Below are 27794 nucleotides of genomic sequence, written 5' to 3'. Positions count from 1 at the left end.
CAGCCCCACCTGGATGATACAACAGCAGCCATAGTGCACCAGTACACTCACCACACATCAGCTATCATTAAGGAGGAGATCAGAGTGATAAAGCCAATTCATAGACGGGGATAAATAGGAGGCCATGAATGGCAATATGGCTGCACAGACAGTCCACTGATATTGTTGAAGCTGATATATTGACTCCTTTTAGGAAAGAGCTGGCTGAGAGCTTTGGATCAATTAACTACTGAAAGAATAGAGGAGTTGGGCATAACATCCTTATATTCTAATACAAAGATGGACAAACGTGAAGCCCGTGTGTATGCAGATCTTAACAGAGCACCAGAACATCCAGAACTAGAACCAGTTATTAAACCTTTCCCGATAAGTCAGAAATGAGTTTTCCCTTTTTCTTGCCGACGTGTAGGTCTCTGGAGGATACTCCAAATCATGGTTTCCAAATTCTGGTCTTGGATGCCCACGTACCTGTGAGATTGTGACCCAGATGAGCTCTTTATTTGAACCAAGTTTTTTCTATTTAAAAGTGAAAAATCTTAAATTAGTTATGAACCACAAGTTAAAAGGTAACCTCCAAAATGCTTGCTTAGTTTCACAAGTCTTGGTTTCTAAAATACCCTTAATTTCATGTGTCGTTTCAAAACTTTTACATGATTACCTTTAAGCAGCTTAAAACTTGTTTTAAGAGTTTGCTTCTTAACCGCTCTTAATAGGTGTAATAGGTGAACAGACACAGGTGGGACTGACAAAGTATCACACATTCCCACCCTGAATGCTTTTTGAACCTCACGAACCTCCGGAGATTCCAGTTGGTTACGTTTCAGTTAACACGACGGAATCAGTGCGGTTCTGAGCCTCAGTAAGTGGTATACGGTTGTTACCCATTTCGTACCTCAGTTAACCTTTAAGGGCCTCTAAGCATAAAAATGTATCAAAACTCCCATCAGCTGTAAAAAGGAACAAAGGACCGATGAAGAACTCGGGAGCAAGGTGCCGATAGACGCGCTGCCATGAAGAAATTGACTCGTGTGTCGTGACGTCACGGTGCCGAGCGGGGAGAAGGACGCGCGCGATCCTGCCCACGTGTTTCGTTCCAGCTGATAACCAGGCTCGGAGCTGAAACGCGGCTTCTTTCGAGACCGAGTGGAAGCGGGACTGGGGGACATTGGCACCGAGCTATTTGCTTTGAAGTCAATCTCTTTCGATAAAATAACGACGTAAATAAAATCAGTAATCCGTAAGTAATGTGCAACCTAGTATGTAGTTCTGTTTTCTTTAAATTGCACCTTTCCGCATGGTGAATGTTTTAGTGTAGTTGTATGTCTTTGTACTTTTTCCGTTTTCCTTGTATGTTGGCGTCAGGTGTAATTCTTGTCATTTTAAAATATTGAATTGCCCTTTCGTCTTTATACAAGCACTTTGAGGCCGATGTATATATATACGCTATGCATAATGGTGAATGGGTTTTATTTGCAAATGATTAACTGTTCCAACGCTTTGTCGTTTTTTCTTAAATACACAACGTAAATGGTGATTTTAGTATTGCAGTTGAGTTTGCTCGCAAGTCGGGCCTGCTCAGCCTTGGCTTTTTTGGCGCCTCGTTTGGGAGGAAACGTTTTCCCGGGAGTTTCTACGACACCCTTAGGTTAAGATGTTATTTGGTGTGTGAAGTATTTTGCGAAGCGATTTCAGACCAATTCTAAATTAAAGGAGCTATAGTTAAATTGTGTAGTTAGGCTTAATGTATTAGATATATTCTATATATGTATTAGATTTGGTTTTCCCTGCCTTTCTAAGGGTTTTGCTGACTGGAAGCAGGTGTGTGTTCTCGTATAACGAGAATATTTGAAGCGACTTAAAAAAAACAATCTAACCGACCAACGTATCACAGTAAGAAGAGATGCACTGAGATCTTGAATGATAATTTAATTTGCTCCAAGCGAGCAGCGGAAAGGAAAATCATTCCGCCTGCCCACACGGATCGCCTCCTTCCCTCCAATTGATCGAAAGCCTGCTGTACGTTCGCACCTTCGGTGATGGCCATGCTTGTGTTAATTGCTCGTTAAGTAAATTAAAACGACAGAAGACAAGGCGCCGCGCCTGGAGCTTAATTTTGACTCGGTGCGAAGACACTTTTGCAGTACTCGCTCCTCAATTAGTAGTCCAGATACAATCTGGAGACGGTGCTGAGAGAATAGCAGGTGAACAGATGCACCATGAGCACTGTTTCCCGTTGGACTGAGGATGAAACTTTTGAGGATCCCTGATTCAAAACCATTTTCCTGAACTCCTCTGTTTCACCTCGACTCTGCACCATGATGGCCGTCTTCGTTCCTTTTGTGTTCTTATTTTATCCGTAAAAATAAACGATCTTATATGGCGCCTTTAAAAGTAGCTTCTCGAAACAACGAGAGGGGATATGAATCTGATGTTTTGCTTTGGCAGAGCTGTGCGAGCCGGTTCTGTTGCAATCTTCCAAAAACATGTAATGCGCGATTGTCCTCATTCTCTGCAGTCGGTTTCATTCCTGTCTTTCAATCGGAGCGATCTCGAGGCTCTTTGCATGCATTGTACACAACAAAAATCTGCAGAAGTCGAAAAAGAAATTCCGAAAAGTGCATCATTTATGAAAGTAAAATAATTGTTAGGTGTTGAAGGCCATCGAGAGCAAGTCAGCCTTCAGGCGAGATTGGAAAAATATCAGTGTGAGGGTGTGTTTTTGATCTGGTCAGGAATTGTGCCCCAAAGATGGGGAGGGGGTGGGTGGGCTACTGCTGAAAAGGTTCAGTCCCCCCTAACAAATGATGTGAAGGTCTAATCATACTAGTATTTATGGATTTTATTTATTTGGTTTATGAAGCATCTTTCCAAAACTCAAGGTTGGTGTACATGGTGATAGAAAGAAGAGGAGGAGCTTAAAAGCCAGCCAAAGAGCTAGTACATGTGTAAAACACGAGTGTCTGATTTTCCTGAACGATTGCTTTAAGTGGATGTTATCTATTGCAATGTAAAGTTGTTTTGATTTCTTTTCTAGCACTTACCCTGAGAAAACATGGAAGACTGGGAGGACAACGTGGTATGTGATCTTAATGACAGAATCAGAATCGTATGTTGCATAGACAAGAAATTCAGATCTGGTGACTTGGTGCGAAAACATAAAATAAAAACAATATACGCAGAGGTCCACAGGTGTGTGTGTGTATATATATGTGCACAGGTAGTGTCTGCCTGAGGTACGTTTTTTTAAACGGATGGTGTCCTGGATGAGAGGAGTCAAACTCTACTCTTTTGAGTCTGTTGACCTGAAGGTTGTTGACACTATGCCAGCAGACATTCACTTCCCTTTTGTTCATGGTTTAGTCTCCTTTACTGATAAGAGCCACCAGGGAGTGTCACCTGCAGACTTGAGAGTCTGACGGAGGTAGAGTCGTTGGTATACAGGGAGTCAAGTAATGAGGAGAGCACCAGTGCACCTCAAGGCTCACAGATGAGCAGTCTGATAATTAAGAGCCCATCCACACATTACCTTTTATTTGTGAAGAAGGTGATCCACTGGCAGGTGGGGAGGGAAACATTCAACATTCAGGTGGGACAGTTTATTGTGGAGGATTGCTGGGATGAGGGTGTTGAATGCAGAGCTCAGTTTCCAGATGTTGCAGGATATTGTGGAAGCAAATATTAACAGCATCACACACTGACTTAGTGTCTCTGTAGACAAGTTGTGGGTCAAGATATGAAGCTGATTGTTTTGATTGTATCAGAGTATCAAGAGCTCAAAAGTTTTCATTATGACTGATGGAAGTGAAACTGATCTGTAGTCATTAAAACAGGTTATTCTGTCCTTCTTCTGAACTGCGGTGATGATAGAGGATTTGAAGCAGGCAGGGATCCTGCACTGGTCCGAGGACACACAGCAGGAAGAGCCGAGCAGCAAAGTGCTTCAAAGTGGCTGAGAAACCAAATCGGCACCAGCAGTTCCTGCATTTACGTGTGCAAGGAGCTTAAGGCTTCATGTTCTTCAAAAATCAGGGGAAAGAAAGATAGTTTCTGGATGTTTCGGGGTGAGGGGTTAGGAGAGTGAAGGAGTCAGGTGTTAGAGATTAAAGGAGATAACTGGTTGCATGACCCGTTGTTGGAAAGTTTTGCTTATCAAATCTGCTGTAAAACGTGGTTCAGATTGTAAGGTAGAGACTACATTGTATATTGATTTACATGTAGTTAAAATTTAAATGCTTTCAAGAGTGCAAAAACATACTTTTTCTCTTTTACCATTGAGCTTTAAACTAATATTTTTGCTGCAGTTTTAGGTTTTGAGTATGAACCTTCAAATGCCGTTCTTTCATAACTTTAAACTTTCAGGTGGAAATCTTGGAATAATTAAGACAAACCCCATGTATAATCTAGGCTAAGGATCAGCCTTGGTTTTTTGGAATTTATTTTGGGGTGTACAATACATTGGGGTGTATAATAAGTTTTCCATTTTCAAAACTTTAACTTGGCTTCGGCAGAAAACGCATTAGATATAAAGGCCTCCTTATATCAAAGGCTAAAAAAGATTCAATCACTGAAATTTAATTGAGTGATTTGAAGCAGCTTAAGGTTTGATTTAAAATTTTAATTTGACAGTTGTCATTTAAATGCAAGAACTTTCCATCTTAAAAACCAGGGACAGCTACCTAAAGGTATCAGAAAGTTGACTTAATTCAATTTAAGGTGTTAAGTGTTTTGTCCAGCTGTAAACTGTGATAAATAGTAAAGAACAGTATGAAAGGTTGCTTATGATCTGATGTCTCTTTGCAGGACCCCGTGCCCCAGAGTGCTTACAATGCATTGACAAATGGTAGGTAACTGCAGACAATCAATGAAGGAAATTGTGCAGGAAAGTGACTGGTGTTCCTGCTGTTAAACAGCTACCAAAAAGTATAAATTGGTAACTTGGAGATTTGCAGCAATAAAAGCCTGAAACTCACAACCCACTGAAGCTCGGCAGGTGTGAGCCTGGTCAGTACCTGGATGGGAGACCTCCTGGGAAAACTAAGGTTACTGCTAGAAGAGGTGTTAGTGGGGCCAGTAGGGGGCACTCACCCTGCTTGTGTGGGTCCTAATGCCCCAGTATAGTGATGGGGCATTAGGCACTATACTGTGAAAAGGCGCTGTCCTTTGGGTGAGGCCCTGACTCTCTGTGGTCATTAAAAATCCCGGGGAGTAGGGGTGTAGCCCTGGCATCCTGGCCGAGTTTCCCTCTGGCCTTGACCAGTCATGGTCTCCTAATAATAATTCCTATCTCTGAATTGGTTTAGTCACCCTGTTCGTCTCCACACTAATAGCTGATGTGTGGTGACCGTTCTGGTGCATTATGGCTGCCATCGCATCATCCAGGTGGATGCTGCACATTGGTGGTGTTGGAAGGGAGTCCCCATTACCTGTAAAGCGCTTTGAGTGGAGTGTCCAGAAAAGCGCTATATAAGTGTAAGCAATTATTATTATTATTATAAATGAACTCTTTAAAATATTGTGAAAAGCAAGGTGAATTTTCATATTGAGTATATGAATTGAAAATGGAGTTTTACCTGTAAAGCGCTTTGAGTGGAGTGTCCAGAAAAGAGCTATATACGTGTAAGGAATGATTAGACTAATTTGAGTTTTTGAGATCGTGAATGGATTTCACTGAAGTGGAAAACAAAGTACATGTGAGACATACAAAATTTGTCCCTTTGCAGGTTTGATGTCGGCATCTTTAGAACCCCTTAACTCAGTTTTGTTGTTTGCTAATTTTCATTCTGTGATCAATGTACATGGGCCATGTCCCTTTCCCAAAGAATGGATTTTACATTGGGAGTTGAAAAGTAGTTTTTAAGGCAGAATTTCTAATAGGACATTTTTGTCAATATCCCCCATCGTCTTTCAGCTATGTCCAAACCTCCTTAAGGTTTAACAATTTGCTTGTTGTGAAATATTCAAATACCAAATAAATGTTGTTGTCTTGAGCAGTTGTATTCATTTTTCTTAAAACTGTTTAGATTTAATTTTTAGTTAACTTTTTATTGCAGTCCTTGTTATTTGCAATTAATTCTCTTTTGATAGTGGCAGAACACTACCCCCTAGTGTCCTTTTTCCCATACCACAAGTTAATTGCTGAACTATCTGAAGTGTAAATGTCAACAGTCATTATATTCATAAGGTGATTTCACAATCGCTAAATACAGTGGGAAAGTTTCTGGTCACATTTTCTGTACTCTAGAGATTTTTGTTAAGTAGTGATTTCTATTTCTGTGGGAAACGTAATCCAAATCAGAAGTCCTGTTCAGACATCAAGAAAATTAGTTACCAAGTCCTGTATCCTCTAGTAGTTGTAGAGCTTGTTTTTCTCATGTCTCATGTTGACAGTTTTTGTTTTCTATTTTTTAGGTAATGAAACAAAAACCTGGAATAGCCTCTATTCAGATAGGCCTTCTTACAGTCAAAATGGTAAGTTTTTGAAAAGAAAAACTATTCACTCTAGAGACCTGCCCATAGAAGAACAAGCAGGCCATTTTTTTCCTCCTGGTTTGTGTGATGGCAGCATGTTTTGATCCAAGAACAGATGCTGTGCCAGTTGCTGTTCTTAAATTTCAGAAGTGCAATAAAAGGGCAAATTAATTTTCATGAATTTGAGTGTTTGACCCCGAGCCTGTGTGCAGCTTTAAACTGTCTGCATGGGGGGTGATGTAAGAGTGGATGCCTTTGTAGAAAAGGAAATCACTTTGTGTCAATTGTTTAGTATTAATAGGTAATTAAACCCTTAATATGTAGTTCTGTCAACAACTGCAGCATAGGAAAAAACACCTATTAAGTTGTCTTTTCTAATCATTTGGTTGATTTACTTACATCCAGCTCCTGAATCTTTAATCTTTAATTACAAACATTCATAGCTTGCAACAGTCCTCTTAAAGCAACACTTCCCCCGATTGTTTGATACCACCAAGTCAAAGCTACCTTCATAGCCACATTTGAAATTTCCAAAGCCCGAAGATGACCAGAATACTTAGAATGGAGTTTGTGGTTAGGGCTCTAAATTAAAAAAAAAAATCAGGTGTTTTTCAGGACATAAATTTAATTAAACAGTTCTTTCCCCGGCTTCTGCCTTTGGGAAGATTTGGGTTTTTTTTAAGTAACTGTTTTGTTGCGTACTAGAAATTAATGTTTTTCTGGTTTTGTGTTTAGGTGCAAATTAACTACAGAAATGTGTCAGTGCTATGGTAACTTAGCAGCACAATCCTACCTTTTTGTTTTTCTTTGTTTACCAGAACAAAATGTTTTTTAAATTATTTTCTCTTCATATGGATTTAATGCTTTACATTATTGCTGTTGGGGTAGATTTGTGGTTGAGCTGAAAATTTATTCCACCTATAAAACTGTATTCTGCCTTAACCTTTTATTTCTGACAAACATGTTTAACAACGCTGTTGGGTAAACAGTACTACATTAAGACGTGTACATGGATTTATCATCTTTACCCCTTCTTTCATAAGGAAGAATATTTTTTCTTGTGAATGTAATTTGCATATCGGATACCAAACAGTGTGACCTCTAAACGAAACATGCCTTTACTTGACGTATCCACACCTGGTTTTGGTGTTTTTCCTTAGTAAACGGATGTTATTTTTCGCCGTGAATCTACTTGACTTGTTTTAATTGGCATCTTGACTGCTGTAGTTTTGGTACTGACAAAATATTTCAGATTTTTGCATTAGCTTGAATTGACTATGTGGAGTTGGTTGCATGAGACTGCTGTGTTTCAGTAAGTCAGGGTTCCCATGGTCAGGAAAAGTTTGGAAAAATGATAAAATCCATAAGTTTTGGCAGAGTCATAGAATTTTTAATTGACCCCAAATCATCATAGCTCTAACATGTAATTTTGTTTGAAAGTTAGTGAGCTTTTAAAAAGAGGCTGCGGCCTTGTCATTGCTACCATTATAGTGACCCGTAAGCTAGCCTAGTGCCCATGTCAAAATTATAATAATTGCTCACACTTATATAGTGTTTTTCTGGACACTCCACTCAAAGCGCTTTACAGGTAGTGGGGACTCCCCTCCACCACCACTAATGTGCAGCATCCACGTGGATGATGTGACGGTAGCCATAATGCACCAGAACGCTCACCACGCATCAGCTATCAGTGGGGAGGAGAGCAGAGTAATGAAGCCAGTACAGAGATGGGGATTATTAGGAGGCCATGATTGGTAAGGGCCAATGGGAAACTTGGCCAGGAGGCCGGGGTTACACCCCTACTCTTTTCGAGAAACGCCCTGGGTTTTTTAATGACCACAGAGAGTCAGGACCTTGGTTTTACGTCTCATCCAAGGGACAATGTCTGTTTACAGTAGTGTCCCCGTCAGTATACTGGGGCATTAGGACCCACATGGACCGCAGGGTGAGCGCCCCCTGCTGGCCCCACTAACACCTCTTCCAGCAGCAACCTTAGTTTTTCCCAGGAGGTCTCCCATCCAGGTACTGACCAGACTCGCATGCTAAGCTTCAGTGGGCTGCCAGTTGTGAGTTGCAGAGTTATATTGCTGCTGAATGCTGGGTAAATGTGTTTTCAGTGACCTCTGGTAAACAGATGAAAAATTCAAGCTATGGCTCCAAAAAGATGAAGACCCAGGATGTAAATTATGTGGGGAAAATTTTGACGTGAAGAATGTACGTGAAGCTGCACTAGCAAGTCGCGTGAAGGGTAAAAAAACATCTCGACAATGAGAAGGCTACAAGAGAAACAAGTGGAATCGGCACCTTTTTCAACTCCTCTGCAGCTAGTGCAGCGAAGGTTGGCGCGATCACCTCACGCAGGGAGACAGCCAAGCAAACAGACATCTAACGATGTACTTCCTGCTGAAGTGTTGTGGGCGCTGAAAGTCATTGATTGACATAATTCGTGCAAATCATGCGCCAGCGTTGGGCAGCTGTTTAAAACAATGTTCTGTGACAGTGGAATCGCAGCTCAATTTTCCTGTGAAACAAAATCCACACCTGAAGGCTCAAACTGAACACTAATGGGTGAAAGTTTGTCTGCATAAACTTAACATTCAAAAAATATTGATTGCATCAGTTTTTGCTAACTTGAGTTAGTCCTTGATGTATGCACATTTAGCAGTAACTATAGCTGCAAGACGTTCTGTAGGAATGTTAAAAACTTTGCACACCAGGACAGGACAATTTTCTTTCATTCTTTGCAGGGAGGCTTAGGTTCTGCCAAGTTGATTGGGGATTGCTGACAGCAATTTTCAGGTCTTGACGTGTATCTTTCGTTGGATTAATGTCTGAATTGTGACTGCACCACTCAAGGACGTTCATGGTTTTTTTTTAGTTTGTGTTATTCTCCTGCAGAAAGATGGATTTTTGTCCCTCTTTTCAGTCTTTGACAGACTGAAGCTTCTCCTATCTCTTACTCTTCCTCTTTCACCTCAGTTGTGACTGTGCACCCTAGTCCCTGCTGGTGAATTTATGGAAATAGGTGTTTATTCAGAAATCAAGTGAGCTACTGCAGATCAAGTCCAACGTATTGTGTGACCTGTCAAAGTAATTTTGTGCATCTTTACTAACGATAAAGGGAGTGAAAGACTTATTTGAACAATTCTATTTTTTGGTGGTGTTTAACCTTTCATAGGTGTTCGGTCTGAGTGTTCAAATTGGGTTCTAAGTATTAAAATTTAAAATGTATGGATGTATACTTTCTAATGCAACAAAATGCAATGTGAGTGGAAGGGGGTGAGTATTTTGAAAAAGTACAAGTACTGTTCTGGCACTTCTATTACAGTTATTCAGTATTGCATGAAAAAGGCCAATGAGGGTGTATTTCATTCAAATTTGCTATTTTCTTTTATTGCGTTAGATAATGAGAGCTCCTGGAGCAGTAATGTAAGAGGTGGCTCTTCCAATCAGAGAGGTAAATAATGCTGCCCTTTTCAAAATGAGCTACTTGTATTGAGTTGCTATTGTAAGAATCTTATTTTGAAGGCAGTTTGGCTTTTGTGCAAGACCATTGTTCTTGTTGGGAATTTGAAGGTTTGGGGCTTCAGTTTAAAACTTTTTTTGTAACTTTGACTCAACAGGTGGCAGAGGATCCCAGAGAGGAGGAGGGGGAGGAGGATTTAGGAACTTTAACTCTGCAGGTATGTTTGTCCTCAATCAGAAAACATGTCAGGTGGTCATCTTCATCTTAAAGTGGTGTAATCTAAATTTTTGTAGAGCAGAATTAAGTGAGTTTTATATGTAATGCAGACAGAGAATGTTTAATTGGGGTAGGCAAGATTTGTTTTCATGCTCAATTTGATTTCATTTTGCAGGGTACAGAGGTAGCTCTTCCTTTGACTCCTGCAGTGAGCAAGAAAGAGGTTTTCGCAGGGTGGAGAGTGGAGGCAGAGGAGCATTCAGAGAGGGTAAGGTAGTATATAAGAGTTTCACAGCTATCGTTTTCGTTTGAACTTTGCATGTGACCGTTTCATTTTTTTCCAACTCTCGCCTAGACAACAGTGGTCGTTCCAGCTTCTCCGACGAGTTTGGAGGAAGAAGTGGAGGATTTGGAGGATTTCTGTGTGGGTTGGCTTTTGATTTTGTCCTTTGCAGTGAGCATTCAGATGGTTTCCACTTTTCTTTATGAATTTGAAAATGTAGCAATGACTTGTGATGTTGATTTCCATTAATGGCCTTTTGTAGAGAGCAGTTTTTCTTTCATGCTAATGAAGCTTCAGTGCAGCCTCTGAGTGGCTGTGGGCTTTCAGCTGTGCATAGGAAATGAGTTCCTTAATTTTGGAGGTGGGTTGTCTTCGTTTTTCTGTTTGATGTCTGTAACAGTATCACTGTTTGTAGTACTGTTAGTGTTCAGGAGTAATGGGTGTTGCCATTATGAAAAGACCCAATGCTGGACCTCACTGCTTGTTTCCCGTCACAGGTGCGGAGGAAGACAGAGGAGGTGTGCGGTTCGGACGTGGACGATCCCGAGGTGAGAAATTTCATCTGGGATGCTGGATCTCGGTCTGTAAGCCCTGTTCTTGGAATAGAGGAATTAATCTTAAATTAAGTTTTAAAATGGTGCCATTTTTTTTCTTAGGTGGTTATAGAGGAAGGGATGAAGAAGTTTGGGCTGAAAAAGGTATAAACACTTCAACATGCAAGTGAATTGAACCCATTCAAGTTAAACAGGAGCATGACATTCAAAGACATTTTTACATGTTTAGTGCATTAGCTTTGGCAAGATGTGCTGCTTTTTCTTCCAAGCAGGAAAGGAAACTAAGACATGAGTCATGTTTAGTGACTGTATACAGTGTGAGTAATGAGTAGATCTTTGAGTTGTAAGGTTAATTACTAAGCTCTCAAAAAACGAATTTACAAATGCTGGTTCTCCAATCCTGATGCTAGACAGTCTCAGTCCAGATATTGCCCTTAATTGTGTTCTTTAAAGAGAACACTGAGCAATTGATCAGTTAAATGTGCCATGTTTCAGTGAAAGGAACTTGAGTCTTTTAAGCACCAAAAAATATTCTGATTTTTGTGCCAAAATCTTTAAGTTACTTAATTAAACGCCACTCAATTCATTGATCTCAATTAAATTCTAATTTTTAGATCTAGACTATATGAAGGCTTTTTCTAAAACCTGCTATGCTGAGAGCACCTAGTTTAACTCATTTCTCAGTCGATTGATCTAGGGATACATCCAGGTGTATCTTGAAATAAGCCAGGATACTGGTTTTAACAGTCACTGGAGAGTCTGGATAAAATTGGTGATTAAGTTGTACATGGTTTTTATTGATCCACTTTTTAGTAGTGGAGCTGTATAGCGAGTCGTTATTTTTTTTTCCCCATTTACGTAGTTTTACATTACATGGTTTGAAATGCATTTATGATGTGGTGTGTGCAACTTATGTGATACCCATGTAGAATTCATCCTTCAGGCTTCTGCATAACAAATTTTAGTTTTCAAAGTAGCTTGTCAGTTGTCAGAACTACTGAAACAGTTCCATTTCAGTTTGCGTTTAAGTACATATTTTATATGTACATATGTAAACGGAAGCCTGAAGAAGTGGTGATGAGATTTATACACAGGATGATTACTTAGGCAAGCCCTACTCCCTACTTGGATAATGATAGATATCAATAGATAAGCAGAACACCTAAAAGCTGTTCAGTCTAATAGATGTTTTTTTTTTAAATGACCATAACAGGACTTAAAACAAGAACACTTCAAAAGTATATCTTGCTTGTGTTAAAGTGGGAAAGAGTAAATGCTCATTAGTTTCAGTTTAGGAAGTATCTGCTTTTTAAGCTATTAGAAACAAAAGGCTTTGCCTTTAATGCAGAAGGGTTTTTGGAAGCGTATGAGCAGCAGTTGCTGGGGTGTGTGACCTTAGGTGTCGACAAGTCTGGGTTCCGCAGGCGGTGGCTTGAAGTCAGCCGCGAGTAGCTCAGGTTAAATGGTCTTGAATTCAATGAGGTGCTGATTTTATGTAGCAGTGACTGCTTGGCTTATTCAGGCACTTTGCCATTGTGACTTGAAAATAAATCTCTTGACCACTGACTACGAAATGTGTGATGTTTCGTAGCAAAGATTTTAACCCCCCAATTATTTCCTGTAGCTTTCATGTCCAAAATTGTTCCATGCCTCACAATGTGTTTTGACTGTAGGTTTTTGTGATGCAGTACATATTTAAAATGTTGTGCCACTTTGATCTTTAATGAAAACATGGTTATGCCAACAGGCACATGCCATCTGGGGAAGCTGTTTTAGTTGACTAGACTGGCTTCATGTTAAAACCTGTCTTTGCTTCTTTTAAGCATCTTTTCGGTCTGAGAAGGGTATAGAAGATGCAGAGAAAGCAGGTTGGTTTATTTTGTTTTCAGTTTTTTATTTTAGTATTTTAACTAGTTTGGTCAGCAAAAACAATTTAGTTTTGGTATAGAAGTTTTTGTCTCACATTAATGTTAACGGTAAATTGGCACACTGGTTTCTCTTTCCTGTGGTAAAAAAAAAAATTGTGAATTGTTAATGAAGTCTTATAAAGGCAAAAGTGAATTTTCTTGTAATAAGCTGTGCTTACTCATAAGTTGATTTACTAATTATAAGTCTGGACACCAAGGTGTAAGGAAAAAGTTTATATTGACTGTACTAACCTGGCATTGGTAAAGACTAGTTTCTTTCACAAGTTGCATATCACATGATCATCATTTAAATTCTGTGCATGTAATTTAGCTGTGTGGGTTTTTAACTTGGCCATACTCCTTTACCTTTTTTTCCACTTTGGATTTTTTCTTCCATTGTTTTTTTTCCCTCATCTTCTAAGCACCCAAAGTGAATTATGTTCCCCCCCCACCTCCTGAAGATGAGGATTCCATTTTTTCTCATTATGAAACTGGGATCAACTTTGCTAAATATGATGAAATCCTAGTGGAAGTGTCAGGTGCTAATCCTCCAACAGCTGTTCTTGTAAGTATTTTTTTCTCCAGCAACAAGTGCCAGTAAACTGGTCTTCCACTCAGTGTTCCAGTGCCGATATTTCCAGCTAGTTTTTCAGTGATTAAGTGCTAATTAGGTGCTTGTGACCATGTACAGGAATGGAAGTGGTAGGAAATGATATACATACGAGTTATTTTTATATTAGATAGTTCTGCCCCCAAATCTTCCATTTCTGGTGTGAAGTCTTCTCCAGTGTGTTTTTCAATCTGAACTACGACATCCCCTGCCTGCTGATGTTTTGATTGTTATAATTTTCATTTTCTGAAGTCCTTTCTATGCGTCTTCTGTGTTCTTGTGAAACCTTAGCATCCCAGAAATGTGTATGTTGACTGTTTATCTAAAAAAAACTTTGTAATGAAAAAGGAATATATAAATGGCCTATTGCATCTATATTAATAATATATATAAAATACAATTTCACAAAAACTATGTTCAGCAATCAAGTGAGCTTTAAGCAGCATTATCAAAGCTTCTTTTGAAAGATATATTTTTATGTAGGGATGTCATCTAAGTAGCTGATCATTTAGGAAAATTGGACGATTGCAAAGCAAGGGGAGTCTGGGGACAAGAGTTTCTGAATAGTTTGAACTTTAACTGTAGGATTTAGCCTAGATTCAAGTTTACCTAAAACTGTTGCCCAGATGTGTACAACCTTTATCTGTGTTGAAACGGATTACTAGGATTTCGGTCTGTATGCAACAAGTGTATTGTCAGTCGCGTGTCAACATAGAAGCTTGAAATAGGTAATGTTAATTTACCCTTCTTTTCCACTACATTAACAAGTAGATTAATTTATTGTAGGGAAAAAGTCAACAAAGCCCTAGTTGTTTTTTGAAGACTGGTCTTTCAAAATTGTGTATCAGAAGAAGGGAGCAGCTGTCCCTCTTGCACAAATGGAAAAGGTTTAGCAAACATTTTATTGATAATTCATTGAGAGCCAGTCCTGTAATTGGTTTAATTAGCTTTTTTTTTGTTCTGCTTTGGTCTTTGCCAAATCAGTCTCCATCCACCTAAACTGCATAGCTCTCCCAGTGAATGTTGACTTTATCAACAAAGGAAAACTGTTGGTTTAAATGATGAATGTTTCATTTTCATCATCACCAGCATCGTTTTCATCACTTGTCTAAATGAACATTCTATGACCTGTGCCATAGTTTGCAATATCTCCGTTGCTTCTATGAAGCTACACAAATAAGCACAAAAAAGGACTTAGAACTTGATCTGAGATACAGAAGAAGGGAGAAATAAGGCTAGATATTGGGATGATTGCAGTTATGGGATACATCTGGTTACTTGAAACATCAGCATGCTGATTGTTCTTAGCTCCGAGTTAAATACTTGGCTATATTAAAAACAGTTTTTGAAGTCTGCTATCATGGCGCTGTAGAAACATCTAAAATAGAGACATTATGAAATGTAGCAGCATTCTAAATGTGTTTTTGTAATTCTTAGGTGAAGCATTTAATTTAGTGATTTAACTGGCCTTGGAATGTGAACCTTTATGGTTGTAATGCTTCCTCGGAGGATATGCCACGTTCTTTAGATAATATTTGATTCTCATGTGACCGATTTTACAAGCATCATAAAACAACTTTTCTACCTGGGACACAAAATGTCCATATTGCATGAATTTAATCAAAACATAGGTTTGGTGTGACATTCATGCTATTCCATCTTGAACTGGTTGACTTATCTCTTTTTTTTTGATTGCTTTTCCCCTTTTCAAAGACATTTGACGAGGCTGGTCTGTGTGACACGTTAAGCAGGAATGTCAGTAGGTCGGGCTATGTGAAGCCTACTCCAGTTCAGAAGTATGGCATTCCCATCATTATGTCAGGACGGGACTTGATGGCATGTGCACAGACAGGATCTGGAAAAACGGTGAGCGTGGCTAATGCAGTGTAGCAAATAAGGAGGCCTATGTTGTTCATTTGGAGATATCTGATATTATATCCATGCATAAGATCTCCCCAGCAGCCTAAAATGTAAGAAGGTTGCAAAGGAGAAAGTTGTTGAATCAAAAGAGCATAGATGGATTAGCTGTAGATGAATTTTGATGTACAGTCAGAAACATTTGCATCCAAAACGGTCTATCCAAAGTGCTGTAACAACATTGGGGAGTTTAGGGCACAGATTTAAGTTGGGCAGATTTCACCTCGGGCAATGCTGTGGTGCACTTGGCTATTCTTGAAGGATCGATGATGAAGACAGGTTGTCCTTTTGAGTTCATTTGACTATTATAATAATGATGTCCAAAAGATGAAATTAGTGTGCTCAAGGGGTCATACAGAGCCGATGAAAATTGTTCATCAAGAGATTAGAAGGATATGCTTTTGTCTGGCTTTTGAGTGATTCGTAGGGTTAGAATTATAAATGACATTCTGCACAGAAATCGGTCAAAATAAACCATCTGTTTTCATTGCAGGCTGCTTTTCTTTTGCCAATATTGCAAAAGATGATGGCTGATGGTGTTGCTGCCAGCAGGTTTAGTGAGGTTCAGGAGCCTGAAGCCATAATTGTTGCGCCAACAAGAGAGCTTATCAACCAGATTTATTTGGAAGCTAGGAAGTTTGCTTATGGGTAAGTAAACAACTGGGCTTCATAATGCAGATTTAATCAATGCAGGAAGTTTTTCTAGGGAAAAACCTGCAACCGCTGATACTCCTAACAATTAACAGTAAATAAACATGGTTACACATGGGGAAGAGGTTTTTCACATTTTTAATCCTTAAGTCTAGGTAGAGAATGGCGATATGGCTGAGCACTCATTTGGGGGAGTTAATTTGATCACTGTGTGTGTATATATAATATAGACATTGTCTATAAGATTCTTGGATCTCATATAGCATGGCTGAAGTGTTCAGCAATGGGTATCCAGTAATCAGCCATCTAAAAAGGTTGGGAAATCAGGAATTTAAAGTTTGTCATGGTAATAACAGGTGAATTGGGTATATGAGAAAACAGGTTAATATGAAGCGTATCCTGGTAACCCTTTGAAAAGAAAAGACCACTTGCTTTTTTCCTGTGTATTCATAACACAGGAGAGAGGTGAAATCCCTTACTGTTCCCCAAGCAAGATCGAAAGCTTAATGTTGGGGGGGAAACACTTGCTCTTCCTTTCTTGTTTCCCCCCCAAATGTGCCATATAGCTTAATTACAGGTTTTGCTATTAGAAAGATTTGTCTGTTGACTTACTCGTAGTTAATGGTGGCTTACTTGCCACTTTCCTTTTATAATGTCCGTTTTTTTTGGTGTATAGTTTTCATTTAGATGTTACTATGAACGCGTTTCTCTTCGGAACCATTCATACTTGTTAATTGTCAGGTTTTTGGTTTGGTTAGATCTGATTTTCAGAGAAGAAACTGTATTACAGGCCATGATTTTCTCAGCCAATAATGGTGGGTCAGATGGACCCCAGGATCAAGGGTTCGAGCCTGGATTGTGCCTCTAGCGGATAAACCTGCGGTCCCCAAGTGGCAGATCACAATTGGATGAGCTCTGCCAAGTGGAGCCTAGGAATAGTCAGCCAGGTGGCGCTCAGTGACATGGCTCCTGCATCTTGCTGTCCTGTTGGTGAGGGGTGCGTCCCTCCTTCAGTCAGTGCTGTAACTGCTGTGCAGGATCAAGATGTGAAAAACGTCCAGATGCAATTGTACAGCATGTTGGCATAGTGTTTGGCATTGTTGCCGCGCAGCACTGGCATTCTGGGGTCAGTTCTGGACCTGGGGAGCTAATTGATGTCTGTTGAAACTGGCCCTGGTGTGTGTTCTGTGATGGGCTGTCTCTCTCCTTGAGGCTGTTGCTTGCTGAGCTGGGCTCCGGCTCCCCCACAACCCTGATTGGATGAAGCTGTTAAAAATAGATGGACTAGGTTGCATCTTTGGTTACTAAGTATGTTTTAGTGCACAGTGCCTAATAACATGGACAAACTCTGTGCTGGCTGTAATAATTAGGGGGATGTAAATAGAATTAAGATGACAATTAAGCTTTAAGTCCTGAGACCAGGTAATCTAACATGCACAAGTTGAATAGCCAAACCCCTTCTAATTAGGGCTAACCTTTCTCTTATTTATTGTTGATCTGTTAGACTGGCTATTTGACGTTTTGCTATATTAAGGATTCTGCCCATTTTTATCTACCACTCAAAAATGGTACAGTTGGACATGAAACCCATCACTTCTAGTTTGCATTTGTCTAAGCCTTGTTAAAACTACGTTGACTTGGATAGTGATCAGATTGGTTTCCTACTGTATTCTCCATGTACAGTGCCTATACACCCTTTCTAAAAAGAAATACATTTTTTACACATGAATGAAAAACAATTTTTCAGTAATTTCAGTATTCTGAAAAGTAATTACATATGAGAAGCTGGAAAAATGGGTTGGATAAGTGTACTATAGGGAGTGTTCCTGTGGCACATGATTTTGTGCAAGTCTACACAAGGATTTCAGTGCAACAATGGATAAATACAAAAATGAGATTCTTTTGTGTTCATTTTATAAGTGTGGAATTTCAGGCTCCCCTCCCTTTTAGACCATTTTTAATTGAATTTTATCTGATGGCCATCAAAAACTTGTGTGCAGAAGTGTAGGCATCCAGTGAATCTAAATGAACAGAAAGCGACCTGTACATGGTACAAAATTAAACCAAACATCATACCGCCCATTTTAAAGCACCATTAGTATTTACAGATTTGTAGATTTTCAAGATAAAACCGTTAATATAGCTTGTGCAAAAGTTTGGGCAGTGGTTAGCTCTTGGTACGTGGTAATGTGTCCACTGGCAGAAATTACAGCTTCCAAATTTTTGCTTATAGGAAACAAATCTATTCTTGCTTTTGGAATTTTTCTCACTCTTTTAGCTCAGAAATATTCTTGAGTCTTCTTGCATGCTTTGCACATTTGCAATCTCCTCACAGATTGTCAATAATATTCGGGTCTCGGGCCTGTAAAGCCTTAACTTTTGCACAACTCTGACCAAAATTAAAAGTAGATTCAGATAAGTACTTGAACCCCTTATGAGATCCTCAAAGGTATTAACAAGATACTTCAGCATAAGAAGTTCAAACTAGATGTCACAAGTGGAAACTACCATAAGTTTTACAAGTAAAACAAGAGCAGGAGGCACATTCTTCCTCAGGGTTTTAGGAACAAGTTACCAAGCCAAGTTTTTGAAGTAGTTGCATTAGTTGCTTTAAAAAAAATGGCAGGATGAGATTGTCGAATTGATTCACTACTATCGGATGGTGTAGATAAGTTGCAAGTTAACCAGCTATTCAGCCTATGCTTCAGTGTGATTACTGTTAGTGTCAAACATTGCAATTCAACCTTTAGAAAGAACTTTTAAAAGGGGTGAAAGGTACTGTTATTTGCTAGATTTTTGTTTTGGCTATCAAAATTCCTTAGCTCTGCTGCTGTTTCTGTTCTTGTAAAATCGGTTCACTCTATTGCTGCATGGGTTTTTTCACTTCATAACATTAATGCATCTCTTCATATGTAAATGGACTAATGTTTTATTCGTAGCCTATAAAATAAAAATGAATGTTTTAACACATTTCGTCTTCAGACGTCCCTGTGGTTTTAAGAACTTTGGAATTTGGGTTCACTGACTGCTCAGCAGGAGGTGAATGAATTTTAGGTTTTCAGTGTTTTATTTACCTTTTGGATACTGGGGTATATTACTTCTGATTAACTTGTACACTTAAAATTTTGATTTTTGAAACTTAAAACCACTTCCTTTGACTTTATTTTTTCCTGGTACATGTTAGGACGTGTGTGAGACCTGTTGTTGTTTATGGAGGAATAAGCACAGGTTACTCAATCCGTGAGGTGCTGAAGGGATGCAATGTTCTATGTGGGACTCCTGGAAGACTTTTGGATATCATTGGACGAGGAAAGGTAACACTTCAGATTCTTTAGAGTGTTTGTTGAATGCTGTCTTAATCTGCATCTGCCAACTACTAAGTCCTAGATCACAGGGCCTCGAGCAAATTAATGGCAAGTGCTCAACCTGAAATCATCTCAGAACACCTGAGGTAAAGATGCTGTTGGAGAGTAAGAAATCCTTGTGTCCTTGTTGGATACAAACTGGACTGCAACTTTTATTCAGCTCCGTTCCCAATATTTGACTGTTGGGTAGACTCCTGGCACTTTTTCTGTTGGCCTGAGGCAGCACATCCGCAATGAAAGATTTCACTATCAACAGTATCAACCGTTACAAAATATTGTAAGGAACATTGGTAAAAGGTTAACAAGCAGTTTGTTTTATTTTACTTTGTTCCTTATTATGCTTGTAAAAGGACAGTTACAGGTAATATATTGTGTTGTATTTTTCATTTTTATTATCCAACTAGCGGTTGTCCTGTCGTACAGTGTAGCACTATCAATATCGATATCTAGGCACTGTCAGACAGATCAGTAAGTACTCCCCTATACATGATTGAGTGTTTACTGCCCTCTCAGCTGCTCTAAATATTTTACGTAATATTTTATGTTACTGTGTTTACCGACTAGCTAATATTGCTAGAAATGTCTGTTCTTGGGACATCCAAGCACAAACAAAACCCAAGTAAGTTTAATGTTGGTCTAATGCATTAGTTTAAGTCCTTGTCACTCAATCAGCCCCAAAATAGTGTACTTCCAGCACGCCTCAACATATTGGTGCTTCATTGATGTATGCAAGCTTGTAGTACGTGGGGGATAAACACTGCAGGGAACTTTTATTTCCTGGCTTGTCCCACAATACCATTCAATAGCAAATATTCAATACTTGAAATTATATTTGCTTTAACAAGCACAGAAAATGGTGACTGTGCCTTCTTTGTTTTGGATTCTGTCTTGCGAATAACGGCTTTCATACACTGTACTGTCCTTGTCAGTATCATGTCCGTATCCTGTAGATTTATAAAATGTTTTAGAAGCCTTTTGTTTTAACTGAGAATTTTTTTTCCCTAGGTTGGCCTAAGCAAAGTCCGGTACCTGGTCCTAGATGAGGCAGATCGTATGTTGGATATGGGGTTTGAACCAGCAATGAGAAGATTGGTTGCGTCACCTGGTATGCCTCCAAAAGAAGATCGTCAGACTCTTATGTTCAGTGCTACTTACCCAGATGAAATTCAGAGGTAACCTTCCTAAATAATAACTTTACTAATACAAATAATGTAAATGATCTTAAAGTAAAATGAGTCTTGACCATTTAAACAATGTTCTTTGGTGTTTGTGCAGCAAATAGCACTTGTCTTCTGTTTGTGTATAAATAGAAAAGGAGGCTAGAAGTTTAGAAATATGTGTTGAGATAGCACTCTGACAAAAGCATTTATGTTAAGTCACAGAACATAAATGCTTGTAGAATTGTCAAAAGATCTGTAACTTTGTTAATCTGTAAATGTTTCTTTAGTGAATGCACTTGAAGGCTTTTTTTGTGAGTTTGCTGGGTTATCTGTTGATTGAATAATCAATCAATTAAATCAGTTGTTTAAAAGGGACATTTTATACATTCTCATGTGCTTCGATAGTTCAATATTCACAATATTAATAACTTCATTTTATTGCCAGGTACAACTTGTGTGAACTCTTCTTCCTAGTGCATAGCCACCAAAAACTAGGTCTAAATATATACATATTAGTTCTGAATCTTGTGCCTTTGCCAAAGAAAGAATGTGTAAAACCCAAGGGGGTTTACTTTGTCAAGGGGTTGTTTATAAAGAATCTTAAGTTCAGCATTGATTGCTCTCATGAACATGTCTGGTATTTTAAATAACTTCATCTTTTTTCTAATTGTTGCACTATTTTTGCTGATGTACTTTTTAAATTTAATATTTGCTTACCCATCATTTGGGTTAAGCAAATATTAAAGTGATTTGTGTTGATTTCCTTGTTTAATACTGCTGGATAATTAATCAAGAGCATTGCCTTTCACTATAATGTAATTTTCTCTACTGCGTGGTCATTTTGTCAGTATTGTATAAAAATTGTGTATTAAAGTAGGTTTTCTCAGACCTGTTACTAAATGTTGGTAACAAAGTAAGTTAATTGTTACAGACATGTTTAATTTTGAAGTAAGGGCAAAATTAGTTTTATACAGTGACTAGTGAGCAGGAAGGTCCACATCACATTTCAGTGAACTATTGCCTGTGGCGAGACTACTGGTTTGCGACAAAATGGATAACATACAGAACTTCTCACAGTGAGATTCAAGATTTTGTGTGTAATTTTGACTTTGTAGAAATTAGCAATATTATCAATTTATTTTGTTATGGAGATTTAATAACCCGTCTGAGAAATTGGGATTGCAGTTCCCCTTTATTTTTTGGGGTATGACTTCTTAAAAGGTCTCTGCCTTTTCTTGGAACCGTTTGAAGATGTTATTGTTGGAGGAAAAAATAGCAGTATTCCCGGGACTTCACAGAATAATTTCTGAAGAGTTTTGCTTCTGTAGGTAGGGTTTGCTGTGAGGCTGGTGATTTCAGAGCCTGACAATCATGTTTTTCCTCTAATGGTTACAGGTTGGCTGCAGAGTTTCTGAAGACTGATTACCTGTTCCTTGTGGTTGGCCAAGTAGGAGGTGCATGTACTGATGTGGAACAATATGTAGAGCAGGTCACCCAGTTTGAAAAGCGAGAGAAGCTTGTTGAAATACTGCAAACTACAGGTAATCTCCATTATCAATACTTAAATGTCCTAGCTGTATCGCAAAACTGAAACAGATGTAGATAACTGGGGAAACTACATTTTTAGTTCAAATAATATTGAAACCAAACTTTTAAGTTGCTTAATATATTTCTGTTTCTTGATTTATGCTCATTTTGCTTTTTAAATATTTGTTCAAGTTCCAAAGAGCAATGGAATAATAGTACTCTCCTTAAGATTTTTTTTTCCCCCAAAAAAAACCAGTGGCATGTTGGGATTTTGAGGTGTTACACGTTGCCAAGGCTCAAGTGAGGTTTTGTGTAAGATGTATATGGTGTCTGATTTACTTCTGGCTGCAGTGAATTTAACAAACTCGGTAAACGCCATTCCCAGACAAATTTCCAGAATGAAATTGAGATCCGTTTATTATATTAGGCCTTTTTTATGTATTGAACATGGTACATTGATGGGCACAGAAAAAAATGGGACCTTAAATTTTAAATCTGGAATAAACCTGTTCATTTGCAACTTCTTGTGACTGACCTGTTTTTTAAATTTCCTTTTGTTGCATTGGCGTCATGTGTACATATGTTGAAACCAAGCAAATTGATACTTAACATGCTCAAAACTGGCAAGACCATGGCAGTCAATAAACGTGAAATTTTCTACGATCAACTACTTGGGTTTGACCATAGATGCTGAAACAGTTCTTTTGAATGATAATTGTAGTTGGGAAAAGTCCACCAGGTTTTTCCTAGTGAACGATTCATAAGTGATTGGAACAAATAACTACAATGCATTTATACACCTTCTTAGATTTTTTTTTTTTAGTGTATGGTAATTTGTGAAAGGTGCTGTCCATTCTGAAATATAGCTTTGAATATGATGTACCAAAGCAGATTTGTTTTATGACCTTATTCTTCTTGACAACAAATATTGTTCAGTGTAGGGTTGAATTTTTTTAAATGTATGTGCTTGTGATCTCCAAACTGACATTGGCACTCCGATTTTCTTTATGAGCAACCCTTTTGGGTAAAGTAAATTCTTCTGTGCTGTTCACACTGAGTTTTGTTTGATACAAGTAAAATTCATTTTGATCTCATTTTGAAAATCCAGTAAATTTTAGCATTAATTTGCAACCTCACTGCTAGCTATTTCTAATCATTTCCTGTTGATTGAGAGTGCAGAAGATGCCATGACAAATATTCCTTTGTAAATAATAATTGCTTACACTAATATAGTGGTTTTCTGGGCACTCCACTCAAAGCACTTTACAGGTAATGGGGACTCCCCTCCAACACCACCAATGTGCAGCATCCGCCTGGATGATGCAACGGCAGCCATAGTGCGCCAGAATGCTCACCACACATCAGCTATCAGTGGGGAGGAGAGCAGAGTAATGAAGCCAATTTATAGATGGGGATTATTAGGAGGCCATGATTGGTAAGGGCCAATGGGAATTTTCAATTCAGAGCCCTCAGATTAACACCCAAAATGCTAGCAATGTGGAACTGGTTAGTTTGGTTGCATGTAGCAAATTAAAATGCACAATTAACATGTAGGTCTGTAAACAACTAGCCCCCTAAAATGATCTTAATCCTGTAAAATTGTTGTACAGTGTCTCCTTTTCATAATTGTATTTAAAATGTAGGTTTGCATTTATCTGTTGAAATCAAAACAAAATGAAGTTTCTAGATGTTTTAATACAGTAATGGGTGTGGGAGTAACCCTGCAAAAGGGTAACAGCTTTGTACTGTGAGTGTACAGTTAGAAATATTTTAGCTACTGTTCTGGAATGCTGATTATTTTTGTTTAACTCTCCCAAATCGTGATGTTGATATTGTATTTTGCTTATTTTAAATTCTCAAATTGTTTAATGTTGTATGTATTGTTTTTTTGCATAATTTATTGTAGGTAACGAGCGTACAATGGTCTTTGTTGACACTAAAAGAAAAGCAGATTTTATTGCTACATTTCTCTGCCAAGAAAAAATACCCACCACAAGTATTCATGGGTAGGTATTCCTTTTCATTTTGGGAGGGGTGTGAAGGGTAGAAATACACAATGTTTCCAGGATGGAGATTTTAACACGTGTGTATGTGTGCTACAGGTTGCTTGAATGTGTTTTAAGCTTTTTTTTTTGTTAGGGGTATGTTAGCAGTTAAACTTGTACAAATTCAAGCATGCCTACGATTGGTTTTTTGTCCATTTTAATTGTTCATTTCTGGTAAAACTGCAAATGAGAATGCCTCTATCATTGTAGAAGACTTTATGGCATTAATTGTTTTTTAGTGATCGAGAGCAGAGAGAAAGAGAGCAAGCTCTTGGAGACTTCCGTACTGGCAAATGTCCCGTTTTGGTTGCAACTTCAGTGGCAGCCAGAGGACTGGATATTGAGCACGTACAGCATGTTGTGAACTTTGACCTCCCGTCTTCCATTGACGAGTATGTGCATCGCATTGGCCGGACAGGACGTTGTGGAAATACCGGGAAAGCTGTCTCTTTCTTCGACCCTAATTATGATACTCCTTTAGCGCGTTCCCTTGTGAAGGTTCTCTCAGATGTAAGTTTTTTTTTCATCTGCTATCCAAAATATTGATGTTCCTCAAAAATATCTGTTGCTGAATTTGATTTTAATTTCAGGCACAACAAGAAGTACCGTCTTGGCTGGAGGAAATTGCATTCAGTGCATGTGGTACTTATGGGTATAATCCACGTGGGAATGTGTTTGCTTCAGTAGACACTCGAAAAGTATGTGGTTTTTAAATTGCGTGCATATCCTGCTTATCGTTATCCCTTATTTCATAAAATAGGCAAAGAGTCAAAATTGCTGTTTGTAGCTGTAGTAGTTTGTGGTGACTGACAGAATAATTGTCCACAGGCCTCTTTTGCTAAAGAAGTCGCCAGACCGATCACAATTAATGAACCAAACGTGGAAGAAGATTGGGAGTGAGAGCAAGACAGCCGTGTGATCTCCAGCTCAGAAGCAGGAGTCGACTGAAAGCGAGGCTGATAACTATGGTAGTGTTTCTAAACGCAGATCTAGAAATGGATAAATCCAGTCTTGTGTTACAGTGTCAGTTTTAGTGTTCATTTATTTTTTATTTGAGCTTTTTTTTTTATTAACCAGCACATGCTGCCAAATGTCTTAATTTAGTCTGGAGTTTTGTCAGTGCGAAGTCTTTGGTCACAGGTACGTAAAATCTGTGGGTATAATCTGATTCAGATTTGTAAATCTAAAATTACACATTTCCAGACTAAATGGACATTTAAAAAAATTTTGGTTTCTGCTATGCTGCTTGATATTTGTTGTTTTTTGTAAAGTAGAATGTTGGTTTATAGAAATTATAAGTTGCATTCAGGTGTTTACATACTTCAGTTTTGCTAAATTAACCATGTCACCGATTTATTTAGTAACTTATGGTTACCTTTTCGTTACTTCATATTGCAAAACAGTTTTACTATACATTGAAATGGTAAAGTGAATCTGTTTTTGAAAGTTATTTTTTAAACTGAAGCTTTACAACTCATACTTTGTTCATTCTCTAAATTTCAGACTTGTAATTTGTTTTAAGGTTCTTCCTAAATTGTTTTAGATGTATGGTCTGAACTATAAGGATATTTAAGTGTAGTATCCAACAATGACAAATCTATTGAACTGAAAAATCTAATTCCACATTAAAGTGATTATTCTCTGTTCAGTGTCACTTATTTAGTCTACAAATGTTTGGAACTTTGTACAGGATTGTTTTTTTCCCCTCTAACACCATTGGAAATGGGTGTTAACTTTGGGTGGAAAATGCTGATCTAGCCTGTTTAAAAAATGAGTCTGGGGTTACAGAAAACTGTACAACTGAACAGTCCTAACACTGGCCAATGCTCAGTCTTATAGCTGCTTTTGAGGCAATTTAGAAAAAATGAGACATGACCAGCTTGAAGAAGGCCCCCCTTTGCCAACTTTTTTCTGAAAAAAGAATGTGGGAAATAAAACCATGGCTTTTAAACAAAATGTTCATTATCTTGGTTTGCTCAAGTATCCAGATAAGTATATTGTATTTGACTGCTGTAGTGATGATTTTCATACCTGAAGCTGTAGCTAAGAAAGGGGGGGGGACCTCATTTCACACTCAGATGACATGTACAGCAACATTTGCAAAAAGTAAAAATGGTAAATACTCTCAAGGAAATGCACTTAAACTCAGAACATGTGGTCCATCCACCCTGCAGTTATAAGTAGGAAAGTCCACTGAAATTCTTAGCGCTGTTAAACAATTTGTCACTTGATACTGATAAATGGTTTGAGTGCACCACTTGTTGGAGTGAGGGGGAATTGAGGCTCCTAGCCTCTGAGGAAATTAGCCAATATTTGTTGCACAGCTAAAATGTAGACCCAGTAATTTAAAAGATGCTAGATTTTAGGACCTAAAACATTAAAGTCACTTAATAGGAAATGGAGGCATCACGTGTCCGGCGTGAGAGAGTCGGCTGGTGCCTGGATGACGAAGGTAGAAAATGACTCAAACCCCACAACATGAAGGAACCACAAGAACCTTTGGTTTTTTGAACCAAGCTGTCAGGGCTACAGAGGTCTTTGGGTTGGTATCGCATGACCATGCACTTTTATTTTGAGATGTGCATTAGTTTGTGCAACCTGTGTAACCTGCCTATGCTACCAGTCAATTGATCTGCAGGCTTCTGGCTTGCTTTGCTTGCACTTCAAATAGTATAGACCTCTCGATCCTGCCCTCTGCTGTTTTGCTGTTGTCTTACCACCATTGGAGTTTCTTGCCATCGCCTTAAACCCTAAAGCTCAAGAAGCATTAGCAAATAAAGCTGTGTTTGTCACTGAAGTTCTTTGCCAGGTGCCCCAGCAATCATCTTGCAGGAGTCCCTTAGGTCTCCTTGCAGCCGGGAGTATAGGCATTCAGAACTGTCCATGCTGTGATATTTAACGCATAAGCCATTGTGTTGAAGTCCTCGATTTCAATCTACTTTTTTTTTTTTACACATACCTTTTCACTTGTTTGTTCGCTATGGGTAGTGTTCCCCTCTTGAAAAATTGTGCTGGATCTAACCTGTAGAGCTTTCATGAATGAATGCTTTGTAAACTTTCCACACAATTGGGGATTAAAGCGGTGGTGGTTTATTTTGGTTTTGGAGATTCGGTCCTGCAGATCTAGTTTGTAATTTTAAGTAGGTGGCTATATCTAGTTAATTGGTTTGAGGACAAGATGAGAATAACAGGAATTCTGATCTTGAGTATCTGGCGATAGCTTATTTTGAGTGTTTTGAGAGCCTACATGATAGACAACTTTAATCTCACTGACCTGTTCTGAAGGAGGACTCAGTGGGGAAGAAAATTATAAATGTTTTATGAACTTGAAGTGAGGCTCCTGGCTGATTGACTTTCTGTTTATGAAGGTATTTTTTTCTTTTCAAACCTTTCACAAACCTAAGTGCTACATTATGCTAGAAAGACTGGCACAGACTGGTCTCTAGAAACCTAGGTTTTCACTGAGCAATTCTGTTTGAGCTGCACATAACTGCCCTGTAACAAAAGTGAAAGATTGTGTAGAGTTAACAGTTTAAGCAGGTCCTAAATTATTCAGTCTTCCTTAGTGAGCTTTACATGAACAACAGATAGATGTTTTCTAGAATCATCTCATAAGGTGAAATTG

The 27794-nt window shown here is 38.6% G+C and overlaps 1 protein-coding gene across 2 annotated transcripts; it reads left to right on the top strand.

Annotated features, from left to right (window-relative positions):
• Nucleotides 1–841: 841 nt before the first annotated feature.
• ddx4 (DEAD (Asp-Glu-Ala-Asp) box polypeptide 4) lies at nt 842–25813 on the top strand. Of its 2 annotated transcripts, none has more exons than XM_088629208.1 (21): nt 842–859; nt 3035–3076; nt 4801–4840; nt 6409–6468; nt 9872–9925; nt 10092–10151; nt 10326–10418; nt 10506–10574; nt 10931–10981; nt 11090–11131; nt 12811–12855; nt 13317–13459; nt 15218–15370; nt 15915–16069; nt 19257–19386; nt 20443–20609; nt 21993–22138; nt 24031–24130; nt 24409–24679; nt 24760–24867; nt 24998–25813. In XM_088629208.1, exons 2-21 carry the CDS (start codon nt 3053–3055, stop codon nt 25067–25069), a joined length of 1983 nt encoding a protein of 660 aa, XP_088485334.1. In that variant the 5' UTR covers nt 842–859; nt 3035–3052; the 3' UTR covers nt 25070–25813. The 2 variants fall into 2 exon arrangements, with proteins under 2 accessions (XP_088485334.1, XP_088485333.1); XM_088629207.1 differs by lacking the exon at nt 842–859 and adding an exon at nt 1017–1237.
• Nucleotides 25814–27794: the final 1981 nt, after the last annotated feature.

The sequence above is a fragment of the Lepisosteus platostomus genome, chromosome 4, assembly GCF_059453375.1.
Source record: "Lepisosteus platostomus isolate fLepPlt1 chromosome 4, fLepPlt1.hap1, whole genome shotgun sequence".
NCBI lineage: Eukaryota > Metazoa > Chordata > Actinopteri > Semionotiformes > Lepisosteidae > Lepisosteus > Lepisosteus platostomus.
This window is presented reverse-complemented; position numbering and strand designations above follow the sequence as displayed.

Coding starts and splice junctions, on each gene's coding strand:
- ddx4 (XM_088629208.1), top strand. CDS start 3,053: ATGGAAGACTGGGAGGACAACGTG. Junction 15,371..15,914: donor AGACAGGATCTGGAAAAACG/GTGAGCGTGGCT, acceptor TTTTCATTGCAG/GCTGCTTTTCTTTTGCCAAT. Junction 19,387..20,442: donor ATATCATTGGACGAGGAAAG/GTAACACTTCAG, acceptor TTTTTTCCCTAG/GTTGGCCTAAGCAAAGTCCG.